General features: G+C 46.8%; 1 protein-coding gene across 6 annotated transcripts in view; it reads left to right on the top strand.

Moving 5' to 3' along the window:
* Positions 1-24,033, top strand: part of PRDM16 (PR/SET domain 16) — a 458,346-nt gene that overhangs the window by 373,366 nt on the left and 60,947 nt on the right. For all 6 annotated transcript variants that reach the window (XM_028740965.2, XM_077931318.1, XM_077931316.1 and 3 more), the window contains one exon: positions 22,506-22,640. In XM_028740965.2, coding sequence (XP_028596798.2) covers positions 22,506-22,640 — 135 coding nt within the window. The remainder of the gene's footprint in view (positions 1-22,505; positions 22,641-24,033) is intronic.

The raw sequence follows: 24,033 nt of genomic DNA, 5'->3' as shown, positions 1-24,033 counted from the left end.
TCATCGTACGTTTATTTGTCTTAAGTTTGAGCAGAGATCTGTGTCAAAACATTTGGAAAGTCCAAGAGCAAACAGATAACATTTGGAAAGGACAAGAGCAAACGGATAACTTAAGTTCCTATCTACACATTAGACTGGGGCTGGTGGTGGTTCAGATCACTTTATATCGCAACCAAATTATCTGGCCCATTTCCCACCACCACCAGGAGACAATGGTGGTATGCATGTGCCATTTTGATTTTCCTCCTGGGGAAACCAGAACATGTTCACCTCTCTCTGCTGCCATGGCTGAATAAGGGTTCATGCAATAGGCAGATGGCGGCCCCACTTTCTACCCATGTGGAATATATTTGAAGGTCTTCACTAGGTCTTTGTAGCCTCATCTGATGAAGAGTTGACCTTCAACCTCTGTTCAAGTCCCACACCTGCTTGGGTCCTGCTGCGCAGTCTTGGACTTGTTACAGCCTTCCATTTTCAGTTGCCCGTCTGTAAAAATGGGATGTACAGAGGCCTACTTCACAAGATTGAGGTTTTTGGGGGGGATGACAGATGTATTCATGATTAGAATGCAGTTCTGTAGAAAAATCTTTGCAACTTTTAGAAAGGTAATCAAACAAGCACTCTATAGCTTTCAAGTTTTTCTTTTCTGTTTGTAAGTAAGTCAAATGTGATTGAATTGTGTACTTTAAATGTACTTGACTTTACACACACACACACAAATTGTGCAGGTGAAAATTAGAAATCCAGAAAAGGAATAGTGGCTGAAATGACAGTGGTAATAGTTTAGAACTAGAGAAGTACAGTATGAGGAATTTGTTATTTTTGAAGTCTGATATGAACTGGACCAGGGTTGGTACTGTCAGCTCCAGGGCCAAATGTGGCCCCCCAAGGCCCTCCATCTGGCCCCTTAAACTCTACCCAGCCACACCTCTCACCAGCCTTGCTTCACACACCCCTTTAGTGTTTTTGCTTGGGTGTCTGGATGGAGAATAGAGAGAGGTTTCCTCCTACTTTTGCACCTGGCCCTACCCACCACTAGCTTGTGGGCCCCAGAATGTTGCCCAGAAGGGGGTGTGGCCCTTGGGCTGGAATACATTCCCTACTCGTGAACTAACCTGCCCTGCAATTCCTAGCCAATGGTGTGCATTTGAATTTAGCTACCTGCCTGTTTTCTCACTCGTCGGGATATGTTCTTGGCTCAAACACTGTCTCCAGAAAACGTGTCCGAAATGCTACGTTTTGAGAGAAACACACATTGCAAAAGAAAATACATTTAGCGATGCTCGGTTTGAGAGTCTGCTTACAGATTGAAATGTGGATTTCTGTGCTAATTTAAAACACCTACAGACCGGTGCCGAAGTAGGATCCTGAAACAGAAATGCGGAACACCTGCAGGAGTTAGACTCCTTCAGCCACCCCTCTGTAGGGCACACAGGCCCAGTAAAAGGCAATCTAATGCTTTTTGCTTTTTTCCTTTGCCTGCTTTGCTCCCCCGCAGGCGCCACCAACATCTCGCCCTCCTTTTCTGAGCCTGTGCCTGTTTTATGGCCTGCTTGGACGGCGCAAAGATTGAATTTCCCAGCATCTACACACGATTAGGAAGCTGCGCTTGAAACCTGAGCATGGTGGCAGGGGGATCTCCAGCTGGGCTGAGTCTTCTGCAGGCTACTGCCCCTGCAGTTCGCTCACAGGATGGGGAACAGCTGTCCTCGCTAGCAAGGAAATGTCCCTTGACTGACAGTCAGAGCAGATGTTGGTTGGGGGGGGGGAGAGAGAGAGAGAGAGAGATGGCTCTCGCTTTCCACACATGAGGGAACTCCCTAGGTAGCTCTGGGCAAGGCTGGGACCCTGGAGATCTGCTGCTGTTCCGGACACAGGACAAATACCTGACCCTTGACAATTCCCATTTTTCTGTTTCCATTGGAATTCTCTGACATCCAGGAGTGTGGTCTGGGGCAACATCTCAAGGGCTGGATAGAAATGTCTGGAGGGCCAAACATGGTCCCAATGCCCGGTTTAGTCTATTAAAAAAGAAAAGGTTCAATTCCATATGACTGTCTGCTGGCATGATTTAGACCAGTGTTTCCCAACCTTGGGTCTCCAGCTATTTCTGGACTACAATTCCCATCATCCCTAGCTAACAAGATCAGGGGTCAGGGATGATGGGAATTGTAGTCTGAAAACAGCTGAAGACCCAAGGCTGGGAAACACTGATTTAGACCAATGGAGGCAGATGAAGAATGCCAGAAAGAGGAGCTGCCTATGTCCTTTTTTACCTGCCATTTTTGCCACATTAAAGGGTTCTTATTTTGTTGGTAAAATTATACTGAATATATATTGGTTACTGTAATGGATCCCATCACAAGATCATGTTTTAATTATGTTTTGATTGGGCTCTCCCACTTTTTTTAAAAATTCTATTACCAGCATCTCTATGTGTTTCAAAATGGATTGTTTTAATCTTGCAGGATTCTGACATGGGACTGTAGCCAACTCAGTAGTCCTGTATTCAAAAACTGTAGTCCTACTCAGAGCAGACCCATTAAAAAATCAATAGGCGTGTCTAACTTCAGCCCATTAATTTCAAAGGATCTACTCTGGGTATAACTTAGCTGGATACAACCCTTGGTTGTCGTTTTGTCTTTTTTAAATTTTTTTTATTGAACAGAGAGGCAAGAGATGCATATTTTCAATGAATCAAATAATTATAATTTCCTTTCTTTGCATGAGACCCAGTAAGTGGCAGTAGCCCCTGTTAGGATTGCCCCAGACCTAATCTCTCCATTCAGGTTGCATTGTGTTTATTTTTATTTCATTTTAGCCCAGAGGGCTTCACAGTTGAATGAGCCCTAGGTCACGATTCCTAATTAATAATGTTAAGAATCACACTCAAAGCCCACAGCCAAGGAAGGAGCTGGCTGGTTTGTTCCAATCAATAGGAGAATTTCAAGCCCCTCTTCTCCCTGTTTCTTAGCCCTCTCTGGCGCATGATGCTCCGGTGACAGCCAAAACCATAGTTGGCAGGATGCTCTTTTTAAAAGAGAGAGAGGGGGGGGGGGACCTAAAACTCAAAACCTGTCCGTTCCTGGAACCCTTGGTAGCCCAGTTCCCAAGCCAACCTCAAAATATACCCTAATCCTATGTATCCATCCTTCCATCCATCCATCCATCCATCCATCCATCCATCACATTTCTATTCCACCTTTCCTCCAAGGAGCTCGATGTGACATGCATACTCCTTCTCCACCCCATTTTATTCTTCACAACAACCCTATGAGATGGATTAGGTGGAGAGTGAGTGCCTGGCCCAAGGGTCACTCAGTGACCTTCACGGCCAAGTGGGGATTAGAACCCTGGTCTCCCAGGTCCTAGACCAGTGCTCTAACCAGTACACCATATTGGCTTTCATTGCTTGAAGCTTTCCGCAAGTCCCATTTCCGAGGCTCCAGGTTTGAGGGAGCCCTCAGCAAAAACGTTATCTGGTGTTCGAAGCGACACACAGAGGTTGGATGGTCATCTGCCAGGGATTCTTTAGCTGTGGTCCCTCCTTTGCCAGGGGTTGAACCAGATGGCCCTTAGGGTCCCTTCCAGTTCTGCAATTCTATGATTCTCCAGTTCAAGCCCAGCTGGAAGCATCCCACTGCAGGGAGGTTTAGATTCTTCTCTGTCTACTTCGGCTGTCCAGCAGATCGAGGAGCAAGGGAAGCCTGCAATTGTCCCTCTGCTCATCTGGCTTAGATTTACCCCTGAAACAATACCCGTGCATACCTTCCCTTCTTTTAAGGGGAGAACAAGGAGACCATCCTAAATGGAGGTGGATCTTTGGAGGTGGACCATAGCTCCATGCTGGAGGATCTGCCTTGCACGCAGAAGGTCCCAAGTTCAATCCCGGGTGTCTCCAGGTTGGGCTGCGATTGCCCTGAAAAGCTGGACAGCTGCTGCCTGTCAGTGTAGGCAATGCTGAACTAATGGGCCAATGGTCTGAGCCACCTTGCTCTGTTCCTATTTAAACCACTCTTTGTACAGGACCATGAAGACTAGACTATTACTTTAGAGGGGTGACCACAGCTCAGTGGGGAGAGCATCTCCTCTGCATGCAAAGAGTCCCAGATTCAATTGCTGGTAGGGCAAGGGATGACTGCCAGTCATGGTAGACAATGCTGGGCTAGGTGGACCATGCTCTGAGTCGGTACCAGGCAGATTCCTATGTTCCTCTGTCCTATGCCCTGTGTTAATTGGAAGCGGGAGGGAGAGAGAGGGGAGGGAGTGACATTTAGACACCAAATGTCTTGGGCCGGCTCCATCATCTTTTCGGCTTGTCTGTGTGTCATCTCCCCTCCGTGGGCACAGCCTCTGTGATTAAGTCTGCAGTTCCCCTGCTGTTTTTAATAGGCCTGTAGACCCGACCAGCTGATGAGAACTAAACTACACAGCTTGATCCCGAATATTTTCACTGGAATCTCCTAATACACTATATTAATCATTACTGTCAAACCATTCGGGAGCCAAATATGTCCACCCAGAAGGGCAGGAGGGGGTTGGGGCTGAATGGGGGGGGGGAGAGAGATGGAGATTGGCTGGCTCCGTATTAAAACCAGACTCGGGATGGCCCCATGCGCCTGTCTTTGAAAGGCTCTAGCATTCTGGGCCTTTGCACAAGCAAAATGGACATCAGCATGGAATAGCCTGCTGGCTTTCCTATCTCGGTGCATTGCAAACAATTCATATGTTTTGATGACTTGAATAGGGAATAAAAAGCAATGAGAGATATTTATTAGTCCAGCATGTTTCAGCTTCTACTGGTCCTTTGTCAGGGAAATCTTAAAAAAAAAAGTTGTTAAAATAACCATGTTATTTATTTCATTAAAAATATACACAGCTTGATTAGTTAGGTTTTTTAAAACACAACAACAACAACCTCAAATTGGTTTACAAAGAGAATGAAAGAATAAAATCATTGATTAAATACAGCTATTTAAAACATTCCAAAAATAAAATAAAATTGGCAATAAACCAAAATCGGATTGAAGCACATATTGGCATCCTAGGTATCTGAGTCATTCTTTTTGCCTAAACAAAATTGTTTTGAGCAGGTGCCTCAAAGAGTGCGGTGAAAAGTGCCTGCCTTGTGTCAATAGGCAGGGAGTTCCGCAGTGCAGGCGCTTCCACACTAAGAGATTGATTTCTTACAAATACCAAATGGATATTATGTAGCCCCTGTAATAGTACCCCTTCCACACAGAACTGAATAGTGTATTATATACATGATTTCTCAATAAACAAGATGTATAACAGTCGTAACAGAATTTTTAGAGGACAGCAATTAATATCCCACATTTTAAAAAAAAAAGTTTTAGGAAGTGCAATATACATCTTTGAAGTTAAAGTATTCTAATGGAAAAGTGAAAGTTGTATTATATATTTATACCAAGTTTTACGAGAACAGTACACATGCTTGCGTGCAGAATGCCATTTTTTGCGGTACCTTATCACCAATAAATGAAAATATCCGGGCCTTAGTCTCATTGAGCTCAGTAGGATTTATGTCTGAGTAGACATGGAGGCTCATGCAGGAGAGCTGCAATTCCAAAGAAATTTACTTAGCAGTAACCTCTCTTGTACTCAGGGCGCTGTGCAAGTAGGAAGTCACCTTACAGCAGACCAGCTTACAGCAGACCCTTTTCTGCCTGGGGTGGTGTCCATTATATAAGCAGAAAGGCCAGTAGGTGGGCTTGTGCAGCAAAGTTGCAAGTTGCAAGTAGAAGAATAAAATTAGGTATGTTTTGCCTCTCCCACCATGGTGTCCTGGGTTGGGGTGTGTGGGTGTGGGTGGCTGTGTGTGTGTGTGTGTGTGTGTGTGTGAAACCTTGGATGTTGCTCATGCAAAGATGCTTAGGAAATGCATAGTAACTCCTTTAGGAAACTCAGAGAGCTTTCAGAACTGCCCAATCTGAACACCAACAGAGAGATGGGTTGTGTGAGGTTCTCCTTCCCCACTGCTCCCACAAGGGACACCCTCGTCTGTTGCAACCTAGCAAAGTAAGTTCAGCATACACTGAGAGCTCGGTCATGTTGGGAAGCCATGTCTCCTTGCTTCTCCATTACGCCTGTGAGTGCTGAAGCCAGCCTGCTCATTTGTAAATATTATATTAGTACGGTTTTTCCTTTCCTCAGAGACCTGGTCTACCTTTATTGGAGTGCTTTCTTCATGTGCATCTGCTTTAGGGCACCGATTAGCTTTGTGTCCTGCTTATAATAATAGTGCGCGCACACGCACACACGCACACGATACTCTAGATGGTGTTGTAGTGTTATGTTATATCAAAACCATGTGTAGCAAATCCTTATTTGCAGCAACTTCTGAGTTTGAGTTTCAGCTCCTGCTCCACCTATCAACACTGATTCTCATAAACCTTGCTGGTTTATTTTCTCTTTCACCTTCATGCCAACTTTTATTTTCATTCCCTTCTACTCCCAGCACCTCCCCCTTCCTGGCAGCCTCTTTCTCCTCCCAAAACATGGTCCCAAAACATCTGGATGGGGGGGAAGACCGTTCTAGGCTTCCTTATTTCCCCCTCCCCCATCAAACTTTCCATTTTTAGGAGGAAACAGGCTGTGGTTCAGGGCAGAGCCCAGAGCCCAGGGTCATTCTCCAATGACATATCCAGGTAGGGCTGGGAATGTCCCCAGCTTGAAAGCATGGAGAGCCAGTGCAGATGGATGTAGACAGGGTCTGGCTCTGTCTAAGTCCACTTCCTATGAACCTAAACAATCCTACTTTCTTCGTGAAGAGGGCAGAGCAATGTCTCTTGCTGTGCTGGGGATGCAACATTGCATCAGCGTGTGGCATGGAAAATGGTGGTCCTTCCACCCAAGCCATTGGCACTGCCATGGACTCAGACCTTCTCAAAAGCTGTGTGGCAAAATGAGAATGGAGAAGTGGGCCCTTCCGAGCCCTGCATGTCTGAATGGGCTAAATCCTAAATTCATAGGAACCCAGAAAGTTGCCTTATACTGATTCAGTCCATCTGGCTTGGAACTGTCTACTCCGAATGGCAATAACTCACTGGGGTTTCAGACAACAGCTTTTTCCAGATGCCAAGGAATGAACCTGGGACTTTCAGGACAGATATTCTACCAATGAGCTGCAGTCCTTCCCCTGTCCTGCAGTCCCTAAAAATAGGCTTGTGAATGGAAAAAGATATGAAAAGGTTAACATTTCTTGCACTGTTCTGCATACTTTCTGTTTTGGTTGCAGACCGTGATTCTCCCCCTGCTCATGAATGGCTACTTAAAGAGAATGTTGACAAATTAATAAAGGTTAGCCCATTAACCGCTGTCTTGGCAGGCCGTTTTGCAGAGTTTAAGAATCCCGGTTTTTCCAACTAAGTGCCGCTGCCAGTTGAATGAAGCGAGCACGTCTAATTAGAAATGTTAGCGATTCAGTGGGCAACAAGGAAGCTGCCCCATAATTGCATTGAGAACGCAGCAATGAAAATATTTTCGTCAGTTTTGAGTGCATGGTCCAATTTATCATGTTCCTGTCCGCTTTCATCTCCGAGCGAGTATAATAACGAGGACCACATGTGGGAATTTTGCCTCTGCCTTCAGCAACGATGTTGCTAATTTATTACGCTACAGAGATAACTTTGTTTTGTACCTATGGTGGTTGCCAACTGTCATGGGCCCCTTGGCTCCACCAGTTGGAGGAGGTTGGAAGTTGGTCACCCAGGGATGCAGGCCCACCCCTTGTGACTGACGACGCTAGGGAGGAGGAAGTAGATCATCTGCTTTCTCTCCTGGCATTCCTGTGGAGTGCAGAGCGCCATCAGAGAGTGAGAAGGACGTCCGCCAGCCAGAATGAGGGACAACAAGAGGTGGTGGTGGTGGAGCTGGAGACAAAGGGACAAGGCACAGTCTTGCTGCCAAGAACCAGGTGCCGCCTTGGCACATGGGATCAGACGCACCCACCCAGATGGAGCGCATGTGTGCACACATAGCACAACCCGAGAGAGACAGGATCTTGTGAGCGAGATCACACCACCTCATCTTTAAAAGCTTGGCAAGCAGGGCATGCCAATTGATGGGACATCTTCCTACCTTCTGTTCGGTTATGAACCTCTTGCCCTGCTCATGGACCTTGGAATGTTGGCTTCTGCTCCTTGCACTTTTAGCCTTAAAAATATCCCTTCCATACTTTAAAAGCTTCTGTCGTCGTGTTCAGGTAAGGGAGACTGACACCAACTCTACAGAGGAACTTCAGAAGCTGTCCTATACAGAGTCAGGCTGTTGGTCTGTCTAACTTAGTACTGTCTGCTCAGACTGGCAGTGTCTCTTTGGGCTTTCAGACACAAGTCTTTTCCCCAGCCCTCCTAGACATGGTGGAGATTGCACTGAGGGCGCAGTGCAAAAGTGATGCCCACAATAGTCTCTTTGGTTTGCAAATGGGCCCACCTGAGGGTGAAACATTGGTGACCCCTGACATAAATTAATGCTGCAAAAATGTGGGGAAAGTAGAGTGGAGTGTATCAAGTGTGGGATTGCACTCTCTCTGTGTGCATATCTTATTCCCCATTCATCACCACTGTCTGGTCACATCCTTAGACGTGCATTGACAGCCGCTGTTGCCATTATTCTTGAACTTCTACACAGAAGCCCTCAGTTCTCTGTTTTCCATCCACCCCGGAGGTGTTCCTGCCTTTTTCCAAAGTGGAACATCTTCAGAAAGTCCTAAAATGATACCAGATGTGCCGTTGATGTTCCCATTAGGGTCAAAGAAAAAAAAGGGGGGAGCAAAGTACTGTCCGCTTGGGATTTTCCATATGCTCATTTTCTCCCAGTCAAAGAAGAAGAAGAGGAAAGGCGGGGGACCTTTTTCTGTTTGACTTAGTGAAGACACGGCTCCAACAATCCCGACACTGTCTTGTCACACAGTGTTGCCATTCAGCAGCACAGATAGCCTTTCATGATGTGAGATAGCTGCGTGGGACAATCAGGCAAGGCATTGTGTTGTACAATCTTGTTTTGTAGTCAGCAAGTAGGCAGCACGGCTTGGGGATTTTTACCCTCCAAAGACATCGAGTTGACCTTACAGAAAGAAGCTCTGTGGAGAAAAAACGAAACAAAAACAAAAGCCAGCCGTGCACCACTCTGGCTTTTTCGCTTTGTGTTGGATCTCCTGCTTTATTTTCAATGCATTTCACAATTCTCCTCTCCTCAACTTCACAAGGCATTCTTATTATTAATGCCCCGCCTTTTCCTCACACCAGGACTCAAGGCACCTTACACAAATTAAAGCAATAAAAATGAAATAGAAAAAAGCTAAAAACATGCAAAAGATGATAACTGAAGGCAAATCTACAAATTATAAAGCTGGAAAGTGCCACAATTAAAATCAAAACAACAGTTACACACAAATGCCTTTATCTTTTCAAGGCATCAGAAGATGACTTGATTCCTTAACGACAGGCCATTATTTATTACTTCAGGTGCCCTGAAGGACAATGCGACACCTCTTAAGTCCCTAAACCACATGCACAAAACCATACAGACACACACATACCTTTTAGCAAACAGTTTCAAACAATTATCGCCCGCCCCACAGATTGAAATCTAACTTTTTCATTAATGGGCCTTCTAGTGTCAAACTTATAAAGCACATGGCGTAACCTCTCCTGTCCTCCCCGCTGCTTCGCAACATCCATTAACGATCTTTGGTGCTCTGTAAGTTTATGCTACATGCCCCAAGCCTCCGGTTTTAGAGACAAAATGAAAGCCCAGTAAATGGCAAAAAAAAAACACCAAAAAAAACCCCTCACACCACACCAACAACAGTTCTTTGCTGCCCCGGCAATTACATTTGCTTCATCTTCGAAAGCCAGATGGGCGACATTATAGAAACCAGACCCTTGCCACAGTTTTAATTATCAGGGCCCTGACAGAAACGAGTGAAATTTTGAATGACCAGCCATGGAGCAGACCAAAATGCTTTACACATGGATTTTTTCCTCCATAAAACTTTATAGCTTCTTAAAGAAACACTATTCATATATTTTACGAGGCCTAATCATTGACTAATGTCTCGATGGCTGCACCTGTGGCCCATGGTCCCAGGGATATCCCTGCGCCGTTGCCAACAACTCATGCTGTTGACCGACCCTGACAGGCAGCACACGTACCGGAGGAGAGGCCGGCCTGGTTCCAGTTACCTAGCAACCATTCTAATAAGGCAGAGGCAGGGAGATTTATGGGTATTTATCTGCTGACGCATAGATTTGGTATGAAGGAGGTTCAATTTCTTCTTGAAAAGAAAAGCCATTTGCCATATTTCTTAAGGCAGGAAGAACAGAAAGATTTTGACATTGGTGTGTTTAGGGGGGTTTTTTTGTTTGCAGGGGAACAGGAGTAAGGTAAAGGTAAGAAAAGGTAAAGGACCCCTGGATGGTTAAGTCAAAGGCGACTATGGGGTTGCAGTACTCATCTCGCTTTCAGGCCATCCTCAGGCAGCTTTTCGGGTCATGTGGCCAGCATGACTAAACTGCTTCTGGAGCAACGGAACACCGTGATGGAAACCCGAGCGCACGGAAATGCTGTTTACCTTCCCGCCGCAGTGGTACCCATTGATTTACTTGCACTAGTGTGCTTTCAAATTGCTAGGTTGGCAGCAGCTGGGACAGAGCTCACTCCATTGAGGGCATTTGAACCGCCGACCTTCTGATTGGCAAGCCCAAGAGGCTCAGTGGTTAGACTACAGCACCACCCGCATCCCTGGAATGGGAGTAAGGAGGACACGGTGGAAGTATATGAAATTATGTGTGGTGTGGGGAACATGGACAGAGAGCATGCTCTCCAACATTTCACAGATGAAAATAGGAACGTCCTATGTAGTAATAATAATAATAATAATAATAATAATAATAATAATAATTTTAGTTATACTTCGTCCATCTAACTGGGTTGCCCCAGCCACTCTGGGTGGCTTCCAACATACATAAAAACATAATAAAATATTAAACATTTTTTAAATTAAAAAAAACAAAACACCTTCCCTATACAGTGGTACTTCAGGTTACATACACTTCAGGTTATAGACTCCGCTAACCCAGAAATAGTGCTTCAGGTTAAGAACTTTGCTTCAGGATAAGAACAGAAATCGTGCTCCAGCAGCACGGCAGCAGCAGGAGGTCCCATTAGCTAAAGTGATGCTTCAAGTTAAGTACAGTTTCAGGTTAAGAACGGGCCTCCGGAACGAATTAAGTACTTAACCCGAGGTACCACTGTACAGGGCTGCCTTCAGATGTCTTCTAAAGGTTGTATGGTTATTTACCTCCTTGGCTCGGAGGTCGCGTATACCCTCCAACAGTTCTCCAATGAAAATAGGGACATCCTAAGAAAAAGCTGGACGTTCTGGGATCAAATCAGAAACTGGGACAGCTTTTGTAAATCCAGGACTGCCCCTAGAAAATAGGGACACTTGGAAGGTCTGAGAGAGATGTTTTCCCCCCTCTCTCACAATAGTAGAATCTGGGGGCATACAATGGAGCTGAAGACTGGGAGATTTAGGGTGGAGAAAAGGAAATATTTCTGCACCCAACACATAGTTAAATTATAGAATTCACTCCACTTGTGATGGCCACCAACTTGGACAGGTTTTAAAAGAGATTGGACAAATTCATGGATGATAAGGCCATCAATGGCTACTTGTAATGCTGATTATATCCTTTCTCCTGTATCAGGAGGACCAGTTTCTGGGAACTACATTAGAGGAGAGAGCGGTTGCCCTTATGTCCCTTTTACGGGCTTCCCGTAGCCATCTGGTTGGCAACTGTGAGAGCAGACTGCTAGTCTAGGCAGGACTGCCTTGGGGTTCTGAGATTGGTGGAGTGACTCTCCATGTTTGGGAGAAAGCTGGGGGAAAATATTGAGTTGCTTTTGCTTACCTACAGCAAAATGATTCAAGTTCTTGCTTGGGGGAAGCATTTGAAGAACTTCCAGGGATGCAAAATGTCTCAATAAGATTTCTCAGGTCTCCAAATTTTGCAATGCAGTTCTCCAAAGATTGCTTACAAAACATGTGTACAGTACTATTGCATCTTACATGGGGGTTCTGTTCCAAGGGTTCCATGTATACATGAAAATTGTGGGTACCCAAACCCTCAGAGCCACCTTCACGGCTAGTGGGGGGGGGGGAGGGAGAGAGAGAGAGAGATTCCCACATACTCCCAGAGCTCATGTAGCAAGTAGGCCTTGCCCAGCAAGCAGGGCAGAAAGCTTACACGTTGTTTGCACACTGGGTAACCCAAGGGGACCTGGCATGTACAGAGTCTTTAAACTCTCTGCCTTGAGCTTGGGGTAAGGCCTGCTCAGCGCTCTGGCTCTGGGATGCTCGCGTGAGATCTCACAGGGCTCTGGGATGCTTCTGTGAGTGGACTCAGTGCACAAAGAGCTTTTAAGCTCTCAGCCTTGCTTGGGCTTAGCATGCACAGATTCAACCAGCCTGCTTTCAACTACATGTGGTAGAAACCACGCAAGTTAACTGCAAATAACATGCGCTTGTACTGTATATTAGGAGAAAGTGAGCCTAAAATATGTGCATGTCTGTGGAAATCACATGCAAAAATGCTTTCCTTTGGGGGAAGGGGAATGCTTGCAAAAACAGGTATGTTCGGCATACATAAACATGTAGCTTAGGAGAAATGCGCACTAAAATTGATGATCAATTTTGATTAGGACTTCCAAAGAAAATCCTGATGCACAGAAGTGCAGGACTAAAGTTAGGACTGGAACAATGAGAAACTGAAACTAATACATTTGTACGTCTCTAAGAGGAAGGCAGGGCTAGAATTCTCATCCCAGAATATATATACATTGGTACCTCGGGTTACAAACTTAATTCGTTCTGGAGGTCCATTCTTAACCCGAAACTGTTCTTAACCTGAGGCGCGCTTTCGCTAATGGGGCCTCCCGCTGCCGCCGTGCCACCAGCACACAATTTCTGTTCCCATCCTGGGGCAAAGTTCTCAACCCGAGGTAGTACTTCCGGGTTAGCGGAGTTTGTAACCTGAAGTGTTTGTAACCCGAGGTACCACTGTATATATTTGACACTTAATGGCCACACCTGCAGTGTGCCAACCTGAAAGGCGAAAGGGAGTTTCATTGGGAGGGGAACTGTTGATTATACCATTTGCTCCTCCTGTGGGTTACCCAAGTAGTTTGAAATGCAGAAGAGTTGAGTGGTTATACCCCAGTTCTGTCCGTTTGACACCATCCTTCAGTTTAAGCACATTCCACACCCCCTACCAACTGCCCTTTGCTGGTCTCTCTCATGTATGTGTGGGTTTTTTTAAAGGTACAAAGTGTCCTTTTACTGAGCTGATCAATTCAGAAAGGGGCTAGTACTAAGCCGAGAATATTTGGATAAACTTGTCAGCCCTTGAAGACAAGAAAAGGTCTTTTGTCCGTAAAATTGGGGGGTGGGCTGGGGAGGAGAGAGAGAGAGAGAGACCCATTACAGTACTGTAGGATCAGTTGAGTGTATCCAATAAAAACTTAACTTGGCATAGGGTTAAAAATAAAATAAAATAAGAAGGTGATTGGAGTGTCTAACGGGTCTTAAGTGTGTTTGATTTATTTATTGGAACGTAAGCCTGACATCCTATTGCACACTCAGATTCAGCAAAGGCCTTCTTAAGACGACTGTCCATTGACAATGGGGACTTTGTATGAAGTTGAGAGGAGAGTTCGTAAGGCAGGGGACAAGCGACCCAATGGGCAAAGGAAGGGAAACCCAGAAGGCAAATTTATTTTGCCTGGATTTAGCAGCACTTTATGGGGTTTATTATTAGTGTTGTGAAGGACCACCAAGGACTTCCCCACTGTCGTCGTCCCCACACTATGGTTGCCTCCTGCATGCTTGCAGGATCAGTGCCCCAGTCACAGCAGGGTTTGCTGGGTGGTGGGAATGTCTGCAGCTAGACAAGACACAGGGCAAGACCCTGGCAGTCCTTCTCAATAAGAGAGCCAGTGCGGTGTAGTGGTTAGGGTGCTGGGCTTTGACCTGGGAGACCATAGTTCAAATCCCCACTCAGTCATGAAGCTCTCTGGGTGACCCTGGACCAGTCAGTGGCATAGTGGGGGGGGGGGTGCTGGGGGGTCTGTGGCCCCGGGTGCATTTTTTTGAGGGGGTGCGCGGCAAGATGCCGCACAACAGGCTCCCTCATTGGAGCCTGGCTCCAGTGAGCGAGGGAGCTATGGAGACAGCTTCCTTGCGTGATGGCCCAACACCACTAGCCGGCCGCAGCTCTGCTCCTGGGTCAGGTCTGACCCGGGGTCGTAGAGGAGAAGGAGAAAAATGAGGACCAAAGAGAACCCAAAATTGACATATTCATCCATTTGTAGCTGGAGCTGATGGGAGCTGGCATCCATCAATATCTGGAGGGCCACAGGTTCTCCACCTTGTGGTGCAAATAGTACCCAGAAGATTTCTTTCTTTGCACCTTTTGAAAAAAGCAGAAGATGTGTTTGCTGGCAGAAAAAAGGAGGCGATGGTAATAATCTTTCAAAATAACAATAATCATTAAAGGTTATGAGGACACGGCTTCTTTCCACAATTGTAGCACTCTTTTTGCCTTGCCGAACATAATTTCCTGCTTTACTAAAACCCCACTCTCCTTGCTGCTCTCAGTAGCTGCTCTGGGAGGGCGCAGTTTATTCCTCTCCCTCTGCTGGCAATTTCAAAACACAGAACTCTCTGCTTCAAACGTGTAAAGTTGTGGTCAGCTCTGTGGTTCGCTCTGCAACCCTTTGCCCTGTGAACTCCTGCAGTTTAATGGTAGCACATTTAAAAAGTGAAAACCCACACCGGATCTCAGACCAATGTTTTCTCATTTCAACTGCCGGAGCACTTGTGAGGTTTGCTGACATGGGACTATAAACCGGCAAGGAGGACCCGGCAAGCTTTTTTGGGTGGGTGGAGAGGGCTGCCGCTTTGGGCCGCTGCTCAAATCCACACCCATTTCCAGGGCTGGCCTTAGATCAAAGGGTGCCGCCTCCCCCCCCCCCCCAGGTGAGCAATGTGGCGCTTCATGTACACACACCCTATGCCTCCATTTTATTCAGCTGTTGGAAACTTAAATTTTGTTTCTGCATTTATGGATTGCTTTCCTTTATTTTGATGCACATGATTTAGTCCTATAATAACAGGCAATACATTTGACGTGGAAAACCAGCAAGCAGGCCTTGAGTGCAACCGTGCTCTCCCTACTTGGCTCAGTTGGTCAGAGCGTGGTGCTGACAACGCCAAGGTTGCAGGTTCGATCCCCGTATGGGACAGCTGCATATTCCTGCATTGTGGGGGGAGGGGTTGGACTAGACAATTCTATTATTCTACTTATTCCTGGTGACTGGTATCCATAAGGCCTCTCACAGATAACAGAAAGTACTTTTTCATGCAAAGCACACTTCAGCTATGGAACTTGCTCCTACAAGAGGCAATGACGGCTACCGACTTGAATGGCGATTAGACAAATTCATGGAGGGAAAGGCTATTGATGGCTACGAGCTACAGTGGTACCTCAGGTTACAAACGCTTTGGGTTACAGACTTCAATAACCCAGAAGTAGTACCTCGGGTTAAGAACTTTACCTCAGATAATCAGAACCCTCCAAACTTGAAGCATGGGAAGTCCTGTTAAAAAAAATTATAATTTGGCAGAATATTTGGATTGTTTGATATATATATGTATAATTTGGAATATTTAATGTGATTTGATTGGATTGTTAAAGTAAAAATTTAATTAAAAAATGATTTATTTATTTTTTTAAAAGAACTTTACCTCAGGATGAGAACAGAAATCGTGTGCCGGCGGCGCGGCGGTGGCAGGAGGCCCCATTAGCTAAAGTGGTGCTTCAGGTTAAGAACAGTTTCAGGTTAAGAATGGACCTCCGGAACGAATTATGTACATAACCATAGGTACTACTGTACTATGACTTTGCTGTCCCTCCATGATCAGAGGCAGCAATGCTTCTTAATGCCAGTTGCTGGAAACCAGAGGGGGAGGGGTATTTTTGTGCTCAGATCCTGCTTCCAGGCTCCGCAGGTTAGCCACCGTGAGAACAGGATGTTGGAGTAGATAGGCCAATGGCCTGATCCAGCAGGCTCTTCTTGTGTTCTCAACACAGCCACTGTAACGAGGAGCTATTGATAGGCTTACCCTCCCTCAGTTTGCCCCATCCTCCTTTAAAGCCACCCAAGGCTTTGAACTAAGGATGTAAGAAGGGCCCTGCATCATCTAATGAACCAAGGCTCCATCTAATCCTGACTCCCTCAGTGGTGAACCTTTGGGAAGCCCACATGCAGCGCATGAAGGAAACAGCCCTTCATGGAAGGTCCCATTTCACTGTCATGGTTGAAGAACCTATCCCACCACAACGCCCCCTTTCCCTTTAAAAGACACTGGCTGTATCCGGGTCCTACTCAAAGTAGACCCACTGAAGTTAACGGACGGACGTGAGCCATGCCCGTTAATTTGAATCTATTTCTTTCTTTATTACATTTACATCCTGCCAAATTCTGTGCGTCTGTGGGTTGCCAAATTCTGTGCGACTGCCATAAAACTTAGGGAAGAAGTTGTACTACCAAAATGATTGAGGTTTTAAATGATAATTTTAGGTTATATTTTAGTGATCAAGATTTAATATATTTTTATTAACTGCCGCTATATCTTAATTGTCTCTGTTATACCCAATTGCAATACAATGTATTCCTTGTGTGTTTTATGATTTTCCTGATATTGTAAGTGACCCGGAACTGATCTGTGACCGTAATAATAGAATTCTATTCTATTCATTTACATCCCGCCTTTCCTCCAGGGAGCTTAAGGGGGCACACCTAGTTATTCTCCTGCTCCTCATTTTTATCCTCACAACAACACCTGTGAGGTAAATTATGCTGAGAGGCAGTGACTGGCCAGGGTCACCCCATGAGCTTCAAGTCCTGGTCTGCTAGGTCCTAGGGATTTGATTCCTGGTCTCCTAGGTCCTCATATACCATACTGGGTCTTCTCCAAGTAGGACTAGCATCGGCTACAACCCTATGTAAACCAAAGGCCATCTCTAAGTCCCATGCCAGCGAATTCCGCGCCTCAGTCCCATAAGAGAACTGAACATGAGAAAGCAGAAATGGCCAGCCTAAGGAATGATGCAGAAGAGTGAGGCGATCAAAACAACATGCCTGGAGGTGGACAGAGTTGAGCCCAGACAAAAGTGATGAGTGAAGAAATGCAGAGACAGCCAGCAAAGCATTGCATTGTCACCTCTTGTCAAGGGGTAGAATCCTTTCCCAGCTCCACACAGACAGCTGCCTTCCCTTTCATCACCTCCCCTGTTTCCCTATCTGGGTCCACACAGGAGGCTTTGATAATACAGAAATAACCCAAGCAGAAGATGTATTGCTGTTTTTTGAAAACACTGTGGTTTGTATCAAGGTAGACTCAGAGTAGACCCATTGGGTTGTACCCAATATCAATCCTACCCTGAGTCGTCACACTGAACGTGATGAACTAGGGCCTGTCCATTTCTACAAATCAACTCTGTGTAAGACTTAAGTAAAGGTAAAGGGACCCTTGAGCATTAGATCCAGTCGTGGCCGACTCTGGGGTTGCGGCGCTCATCTCGCTTTATTGGCCAAGGGAGCCAGCGTGCAGCTTCCGGGTCATGTGGCCAGCATGACTAAGCCGCTTCTGGCGAACCAGAGCAGCGCATGGAAACACTGTTTACCTTCCCGCCGGAGCGGTACCTATTTATCTACTTGCACTTTGACGTGCTTTTGAACTGCTAGGTTGGCAGGAGCAGGGACACTAAGCAACGGGAGCTCACCCCGTCACGGGGATTAGAACCTCTGACCTTCTGATCGGCAAGTCCTAGGCTCTGTGGTTTAACCCACAGCGCCACCCGCGTCCCTTCGGTAAGACTTAGCCATCTTCAAATATTTGAAGGGCTGTCACACAGAAGATGGAGCAAGCTTGCTTTCTGCTGCTCTGGCAGGTAGAGCCCAAGCAGATGGGTTCCCATTGCAAGGAAGGCGATTCTGACTCAACGTTAGGAAGAACTTTCTGACTGTAAGAGCTCTTCGAAAGTGGGAAGGGCTCCTTCGGCAGGTGGCGGCCTCTCCTTCATTAGAGGCTTTTAAACACAAGTGGGGTGACCATCTTGTCAGAGATTCTTCTGGACACCCCCATCCCCTGCCCCTCCCCCTTTCCCATTCACTAGCTTTGCGGGTTTGGGAGATACTTATCTGCAAAAGCAGAGATGTCATTTTCTGCTTGCCAAAGGTCCAAATCACTCTTGCAAGGTATGCAAATCATTGTTGCATGCACTGGGTTTTTCCACATTCGGCTAATTGCACATTGTATTCATCATCCATAAAAAAACCCCAGACATCTCTCAAAACAGGAGGCTTTGAAGGTTAACACTTCCACACCATGAATGGAGCCCAGAACATCCCAGTAACTTAGTCCAAGTTAGTACTGTTAAGCCTGCTCCACTTCTTAGAGCAGCAAAAAGTTTCGAAGGCCCAACACTTACAAAACTTTGATTTTCTTAGGAAGGAGGTCCCTGGCATATTGTAGTAAGGTAAAGGCCCCTGACCATTAGGTCCAGTCGTGACCGACTCTGGGGTTGCGGCGCTCATCTCGCTTTATTGGCCGAGGGAGCTGGCGTACAGCTTCCAGGTCATGTGGCCAGCATGACTAAGCCGCTTCTGGTGAACCAGAGCAGCGCACGGAAACGCCGTTTACCTTCCAGCCAGAGCGGTACCTATTTATCTACTTGCACTTTGATGTGCTTTTGAACTGCTAGGTTGGCAGGAGCAGGGACCGAGCAATGGGAGCTCACCCCGTCACAGGGATTCGAACCGTGACCTTCTGATCGGCAAGTCCTAGGTTCTGTGGTTTAACCCACAGCGCCACCCGCATCCCATATTGTAGTAGTTGTATTTATTTACAAATATGCAGGTGGGGTGTGGAGCAACAGGCTGCCTTTTGGAGCACTTAAGTTGTGTGCCTACACAATAAGAACTCTGAAAGGCATAGTTGCTGCTATGTCAGGTCTCTAGGGCAATGGCTGGTACCCTAAAATGCAGCCAGAACTCAATGTTTAGTTCTCTGTGTTACTCACCTCCCCCTTAAAACTGCAACGAGCCTGGATTACATCATCTTTAGGTAAAGGTAAAGGTACCCCTCCCCGTACTGGCCGTCTTGACAGACTCTAGGGTTGTGTGCTCATCTCACTCTATAGGCCGGGAGCCAGCGCTGTCCGCAGACACTTCCAGGTCACGTGGCCAGCGTGACAAGCTGCATCTGGCGAGCCAGCGCAGCACACGGAACGCCGTTTACCTTCCCGCTGGTAAGCGGTCCCTATTTATCTACTTGCACCCGAAGGTGCTTTCGAACTGCTAGGTTGGCAGGTGCTGGGACCGAACGACGGGAGCGCACCCCGCCGCGGGGATTCGAACCGCCGACCTTTCGATCGGCAAGTCCTAGGCGCTGAGGCTTTAACCCACAGCGCCACCCGCGTCCCTTACATCTTTATCCCCCCCCCAAAAAACCCAATACAGTCATACCTCGGGTTACAGATGCTTCAGGTTGCATTTTTTTCGTTGTGCGTACCGCTGAATCCTGGAAGTACCGGAATGGGTTACTTCCGGGTTTGGGTGGTCTTGCATGCACAGAAGTGCTAAATTGCACTTTGCGCATGCGCAGAAGCACTGAATCGCAACCTGCGACGCTGCGGGTTGCGGACGCTGCGGGTTGCGGACGTGCATCCTGCACGGATCACGTTCGCAACCCAAGCATCTGTAGAAGCAATTGGCTATCTATTTAGCACCCCAGGCAATACATCACCTGTCTAACAAAGGGATCCAGGCCAGACCTGTCTGGGTCCCAATTTCAAACATTCCTGCTCCTGCGCAACCTCCCAGGTTTACAACAGTGATGCCCTATCCTCCATGCACCAAACCCCAGCCAATAGCCTGGGAATCATGTCCTATCCCAGCTGCAGTTCCTTAACCATACTCACAACTCTGAACCACATTGCAGTAATCACACTGGGGAAGTACCCAAGCTCTTGAGAACACCCACTTGCCTCTGCGAGAAAGAAAGAAAGAAAGAAAAGGGCGTGTGTGAAAAATCTTTGCTACCTGTCTGCAGATAATCTCACATAACTTGCTAGCTTTCCTGTGTGAAGAAAGTAGAGGCTCTTTGAGAAGAGAAAGAGAGAGAAACAGAAAACAACTGCGATTTTTTAAAAGGTCACCACCATCATTCTATTTCCCACACTTGCACATTTGTATCTTCTAAGTATCTGTGAGCATGTCTGTCATCAGGGCTTCTGTTAATCGCAACTGGGCTTCTGTTCTTAGGCTTCAGCCGAGATAACTTGCCTTTGCCCGGTCTTCTGCAACCTGGTGCCCTCCAAATGTTGCTGGACTCCGTCTCCCACAATCCCAGCATGGGCTCTGTCAGCATGGGCCAGTGGAGTTTAATAGTATCTGGAGGGCACCAGGTTGGGGAAGGTTGCTTAGATTGAGAATGAAGCATGCTGCCTTTTAATCAAGCCATTCTCTCTTTCAATGTACAGTGGTACCTCGGGTTAAGTACTTAATTCGTTCCGGAGGTCCGTTCTTAACCTGAAACTGTTCTTAACCTGAGGTACCACTTTAGCTAATGGGGCCTCCTGCTGCTGCCGCACCGCCGGAGCATGATTTCTGTCCTCATCCTAAAGCAAAGTTCTTAACCCGAGGTACTATTTCTGGGTTAGCGGAGTCTGTAACCTGAAGCGTATGTAACCTGAAGCGTATGTAACCTGAGGTACCACTGTACTTCTCCACCCCCATTGTTCAGCCCGGACACTGAGGTCCAGCTCCGAGGGCCTTCTGGCTGTTCCCTCATTGTGAGAAGTGAGGTAACAGGGAACCAGACAGAGAGCCTTCTCGGTAGTGGCGCCCACCCTGTGGAAATAAGCAGCTATCTTACCTTTAAAAGACATCTGAAGGCAGCCCTGCTTAGGGACGTTTTTAATATTTAATGCTGTATTGTTTTAAACACTCGATTGGGAGCCTCCCAGAGAGGCTAGGGAAACTCAGCCAGTTGGGCAGGGTATAAATAATAAATTATTATTATTTTTAAAAGGGGGGAGGAATCTGGATCCATCTCTGCCTAGAAGTCACACCCTTTGACCTCAAACCCAAATGTGTAGTGACTGATTGCAATTGTAGCTAGGTTAAAGGCACTCTGTGCATGCCCAGAAATACTTTGTTGAAGGGGCTGGTTTTCATAAGCAACCCGACTACTGGCTTATTCATTTTTTTCCCACATAAGCCCTTCTGTGTGCAGGATTTCAGGGTGAAACTTGGGCATAAATTGCTGGATTCAGGGAAGCAGCCCACAGTATAGGAAAATGCTGTCGGTCCATCTGGCTCAGTATTGTCTACCCTGGCTGGCAGCAGCTCTCCAGGGTTTCAGGGAGAGAGACCTCTCTGAGCCCTACCTGGAGATGCCAGGGATTGAACTCTGGAGCCATTACATTCAAGGCAGATGCTCTACCATGGAGCTATGGCCTTTGGCATGGTTATGGCAGCATGGCCCCCTTGCCAAAGGAAACACAATTGTGGATGTCACCATGGGCTGGAACTGTGCACTTTCTCAGTTTGCACAAAGGAAGAAAGGCCACGAGAGGTCATGAGTTCCAAGACGCAACTGATTTTTCCAGACCAATTTGAACTGGCCAATAAATGTTGGGCTGTTTTTCTCCCTCCCACCCTGCTCATGTCTTTACTTAAATCATGGGTAGGCAAACTAAGGCCCGGGGGCCAGATCCAGCCCAATCGCCTTCTAAATCCGGCCCACAGATGGTCCGGGAATCAGCGTGTTTTTACATGAGTAGAATGTGTCCTTTTACTCAAAATGCATCTGTAGGTTATTTGTGGGGCATCAGAATTCATTCATTCACCCCCCAAAAAAAATAGTCCGGCCCCCCAAAAGGTCTGAGGAACAGTGGACCGGCCCCCAGCTGAAAAAGTTTGCTGACCCCTGACTTAAATACTTATAGCAGGGGTAGGGAACCTCAGGCTCTTCCCACTTCTGCCCTTGGTGCCATGTGGCCCTCCAGAGATTGCCTTGAAAGGAATGTGGCCCTCCAGCTGAAAAGCTGTTCCCAACCCCTGGCTTAAAGGTAAAGGTAAAGGGACCCCTGACCATTAGGTCCTGTTGTGGCCGACTCTGGGGTTGCAGCACTCATCTCGCTTTACAGGCCGAGGGAGCCGGCGTACAGCTTCCGGGTCATGTGGCCAGCATGACTAAGCTGCTTCTGGCGAACCAGAGCAGCACACGGAAACACTGTTTACCTTGCCACCGGAGCGGTACCTATTTATCTACTTGCACTTTGACATGCTTTTGAACCCCTGGCTTATGGTCTTCCAATTTGGTTGTTTAACACTGCTTTCTCTTTCAGATTGGCGATGACCTGGGCACTGAGAAATTCTGCGTCGATGCCAACCAGACAGGAAACGGGAACTGGCTGAAGTACATCCGAGTGGCCTGCTCCAGCGAAGAACAAAACCTAGCCGTGTGTCCTGTGAATGACCAGGTATGATCTGGCTCCATGGAATCCACTTCTCTTCCCCATGCCATCTTGTGTCTCTGCCGCTGTGATGAACCTTTGGGGGCCAGTTGGGCAGTGAGAGTGGAGTTAAGTGTATCACAGGAGAAAGTTCTGATGATTTATCATTTGAATTGATAAATGGTTGCATTTAAAAAGAAAAACCGGAACACCACAGCAAAGTACCCCAAGTTTAACACGCAACAATATTCTCCAGGATCTGCTCATTTGTTAGCACACCAGATTCAAGGCGGGACCAGATTACCCACTTTAGTGCATTTACCTGAGGAACTGGCACTTTTAGAAGTGGTTCCATGCTGGCGAGAAATCAAACTTTCCTTGTTATCTTGGGATGTAATAATTAATGATGCCAACTTGCAGCTGTTGTAAGGGTTGTGAACACATTGTGCATTAGGGGAATAGGGCTGCCTTTAGATGTCTTCTAAAAGTTTGGTAGTTATTTTTCTCTTTGACATCTGGTGGGAGGGCATTCCACAGGAAGGGTGCCACTACCAAGAAGGCCTTCTGCCTGGTTCCCTGTAATTTTGGTTCTCACAGTGAGGGAACCACCAGAAGGCCCTCAGAGGAGAACCTCAGTATCTGGGCTGAGCGATGGGGGTGGAGACACCTCTTCAGGTATACTGGGCCAAGGCCATTTAGGGCTTTAAAGGTCAGCACCAACACTTTGAATTGTGCTCGTCGCCATTTCAACAGTACAGTCATTTGCCAAAGGGAAGAAGAGGCGAGCAATCTATTTCATCTCTGTGGGTCTCCAGCAAGGGCAGTATCCTGTAGCGTACTTTGGCGCCAAAGAAAATCAAATAGAGGAACTTAGCTACTGTCTTGGTGAGCTCCTGGTCTCTCCCCTGTAATAAGAACCGTATAACCTCCGTCTCTGCTTTCCACATTGGAATACATAGATGGTCTAGAAATTGTTGGCGGAGATCATCATACATTTTACATTTAAGGGCCATGTGAGCTAGAGTTTCCACCAGGTGGGCATCACATGGGCAGATCCTACCTCCTTCTGCCATACCTGCATACCTACCCCAAAGGAGGTTAGAAGGATTAGAATTGAACCTAGCCAGCGAAAAACAGGCGAGACAGTCTGTGGGCAGGTAGGGTCTCAGCCGGCGTACCAGATGGAGCTGGTAGACAGCTACCCTGGACACAGAATTGACATGCACAGTTGTGAGTCCAGAATGACTCCCAGGCTGTGCACCTGGTCCTTCAGGGGCACAGCTACCTGAAGTCTCCAGGTTTGCTTCGACACTTCCAGGTGGCTGGTGGAAGGCCTGAATTTCCAGGTGGGCAAGAGTATCTAATAACAATTTTAACAATCACTAAGAAGACTTTGCATACAGCTTGTAGGCTTCAGTCT

This window comes from Podarcis muralis, chromosome 7 (assembly GCF_964188315.1).
Source record: "Podarcis muralis chromosome 7, rPodMur119.hap1.1, whole genome shotgun sequence".
NCBI lineage: Eukaryota > Metazoa > Chordata > Lepidosauria > Squamata > Lacertidae > Podarcis > Podarcis muralis.
This window is presented reverse-complemented; position numbering and strand designations above follow the sequence as displayed.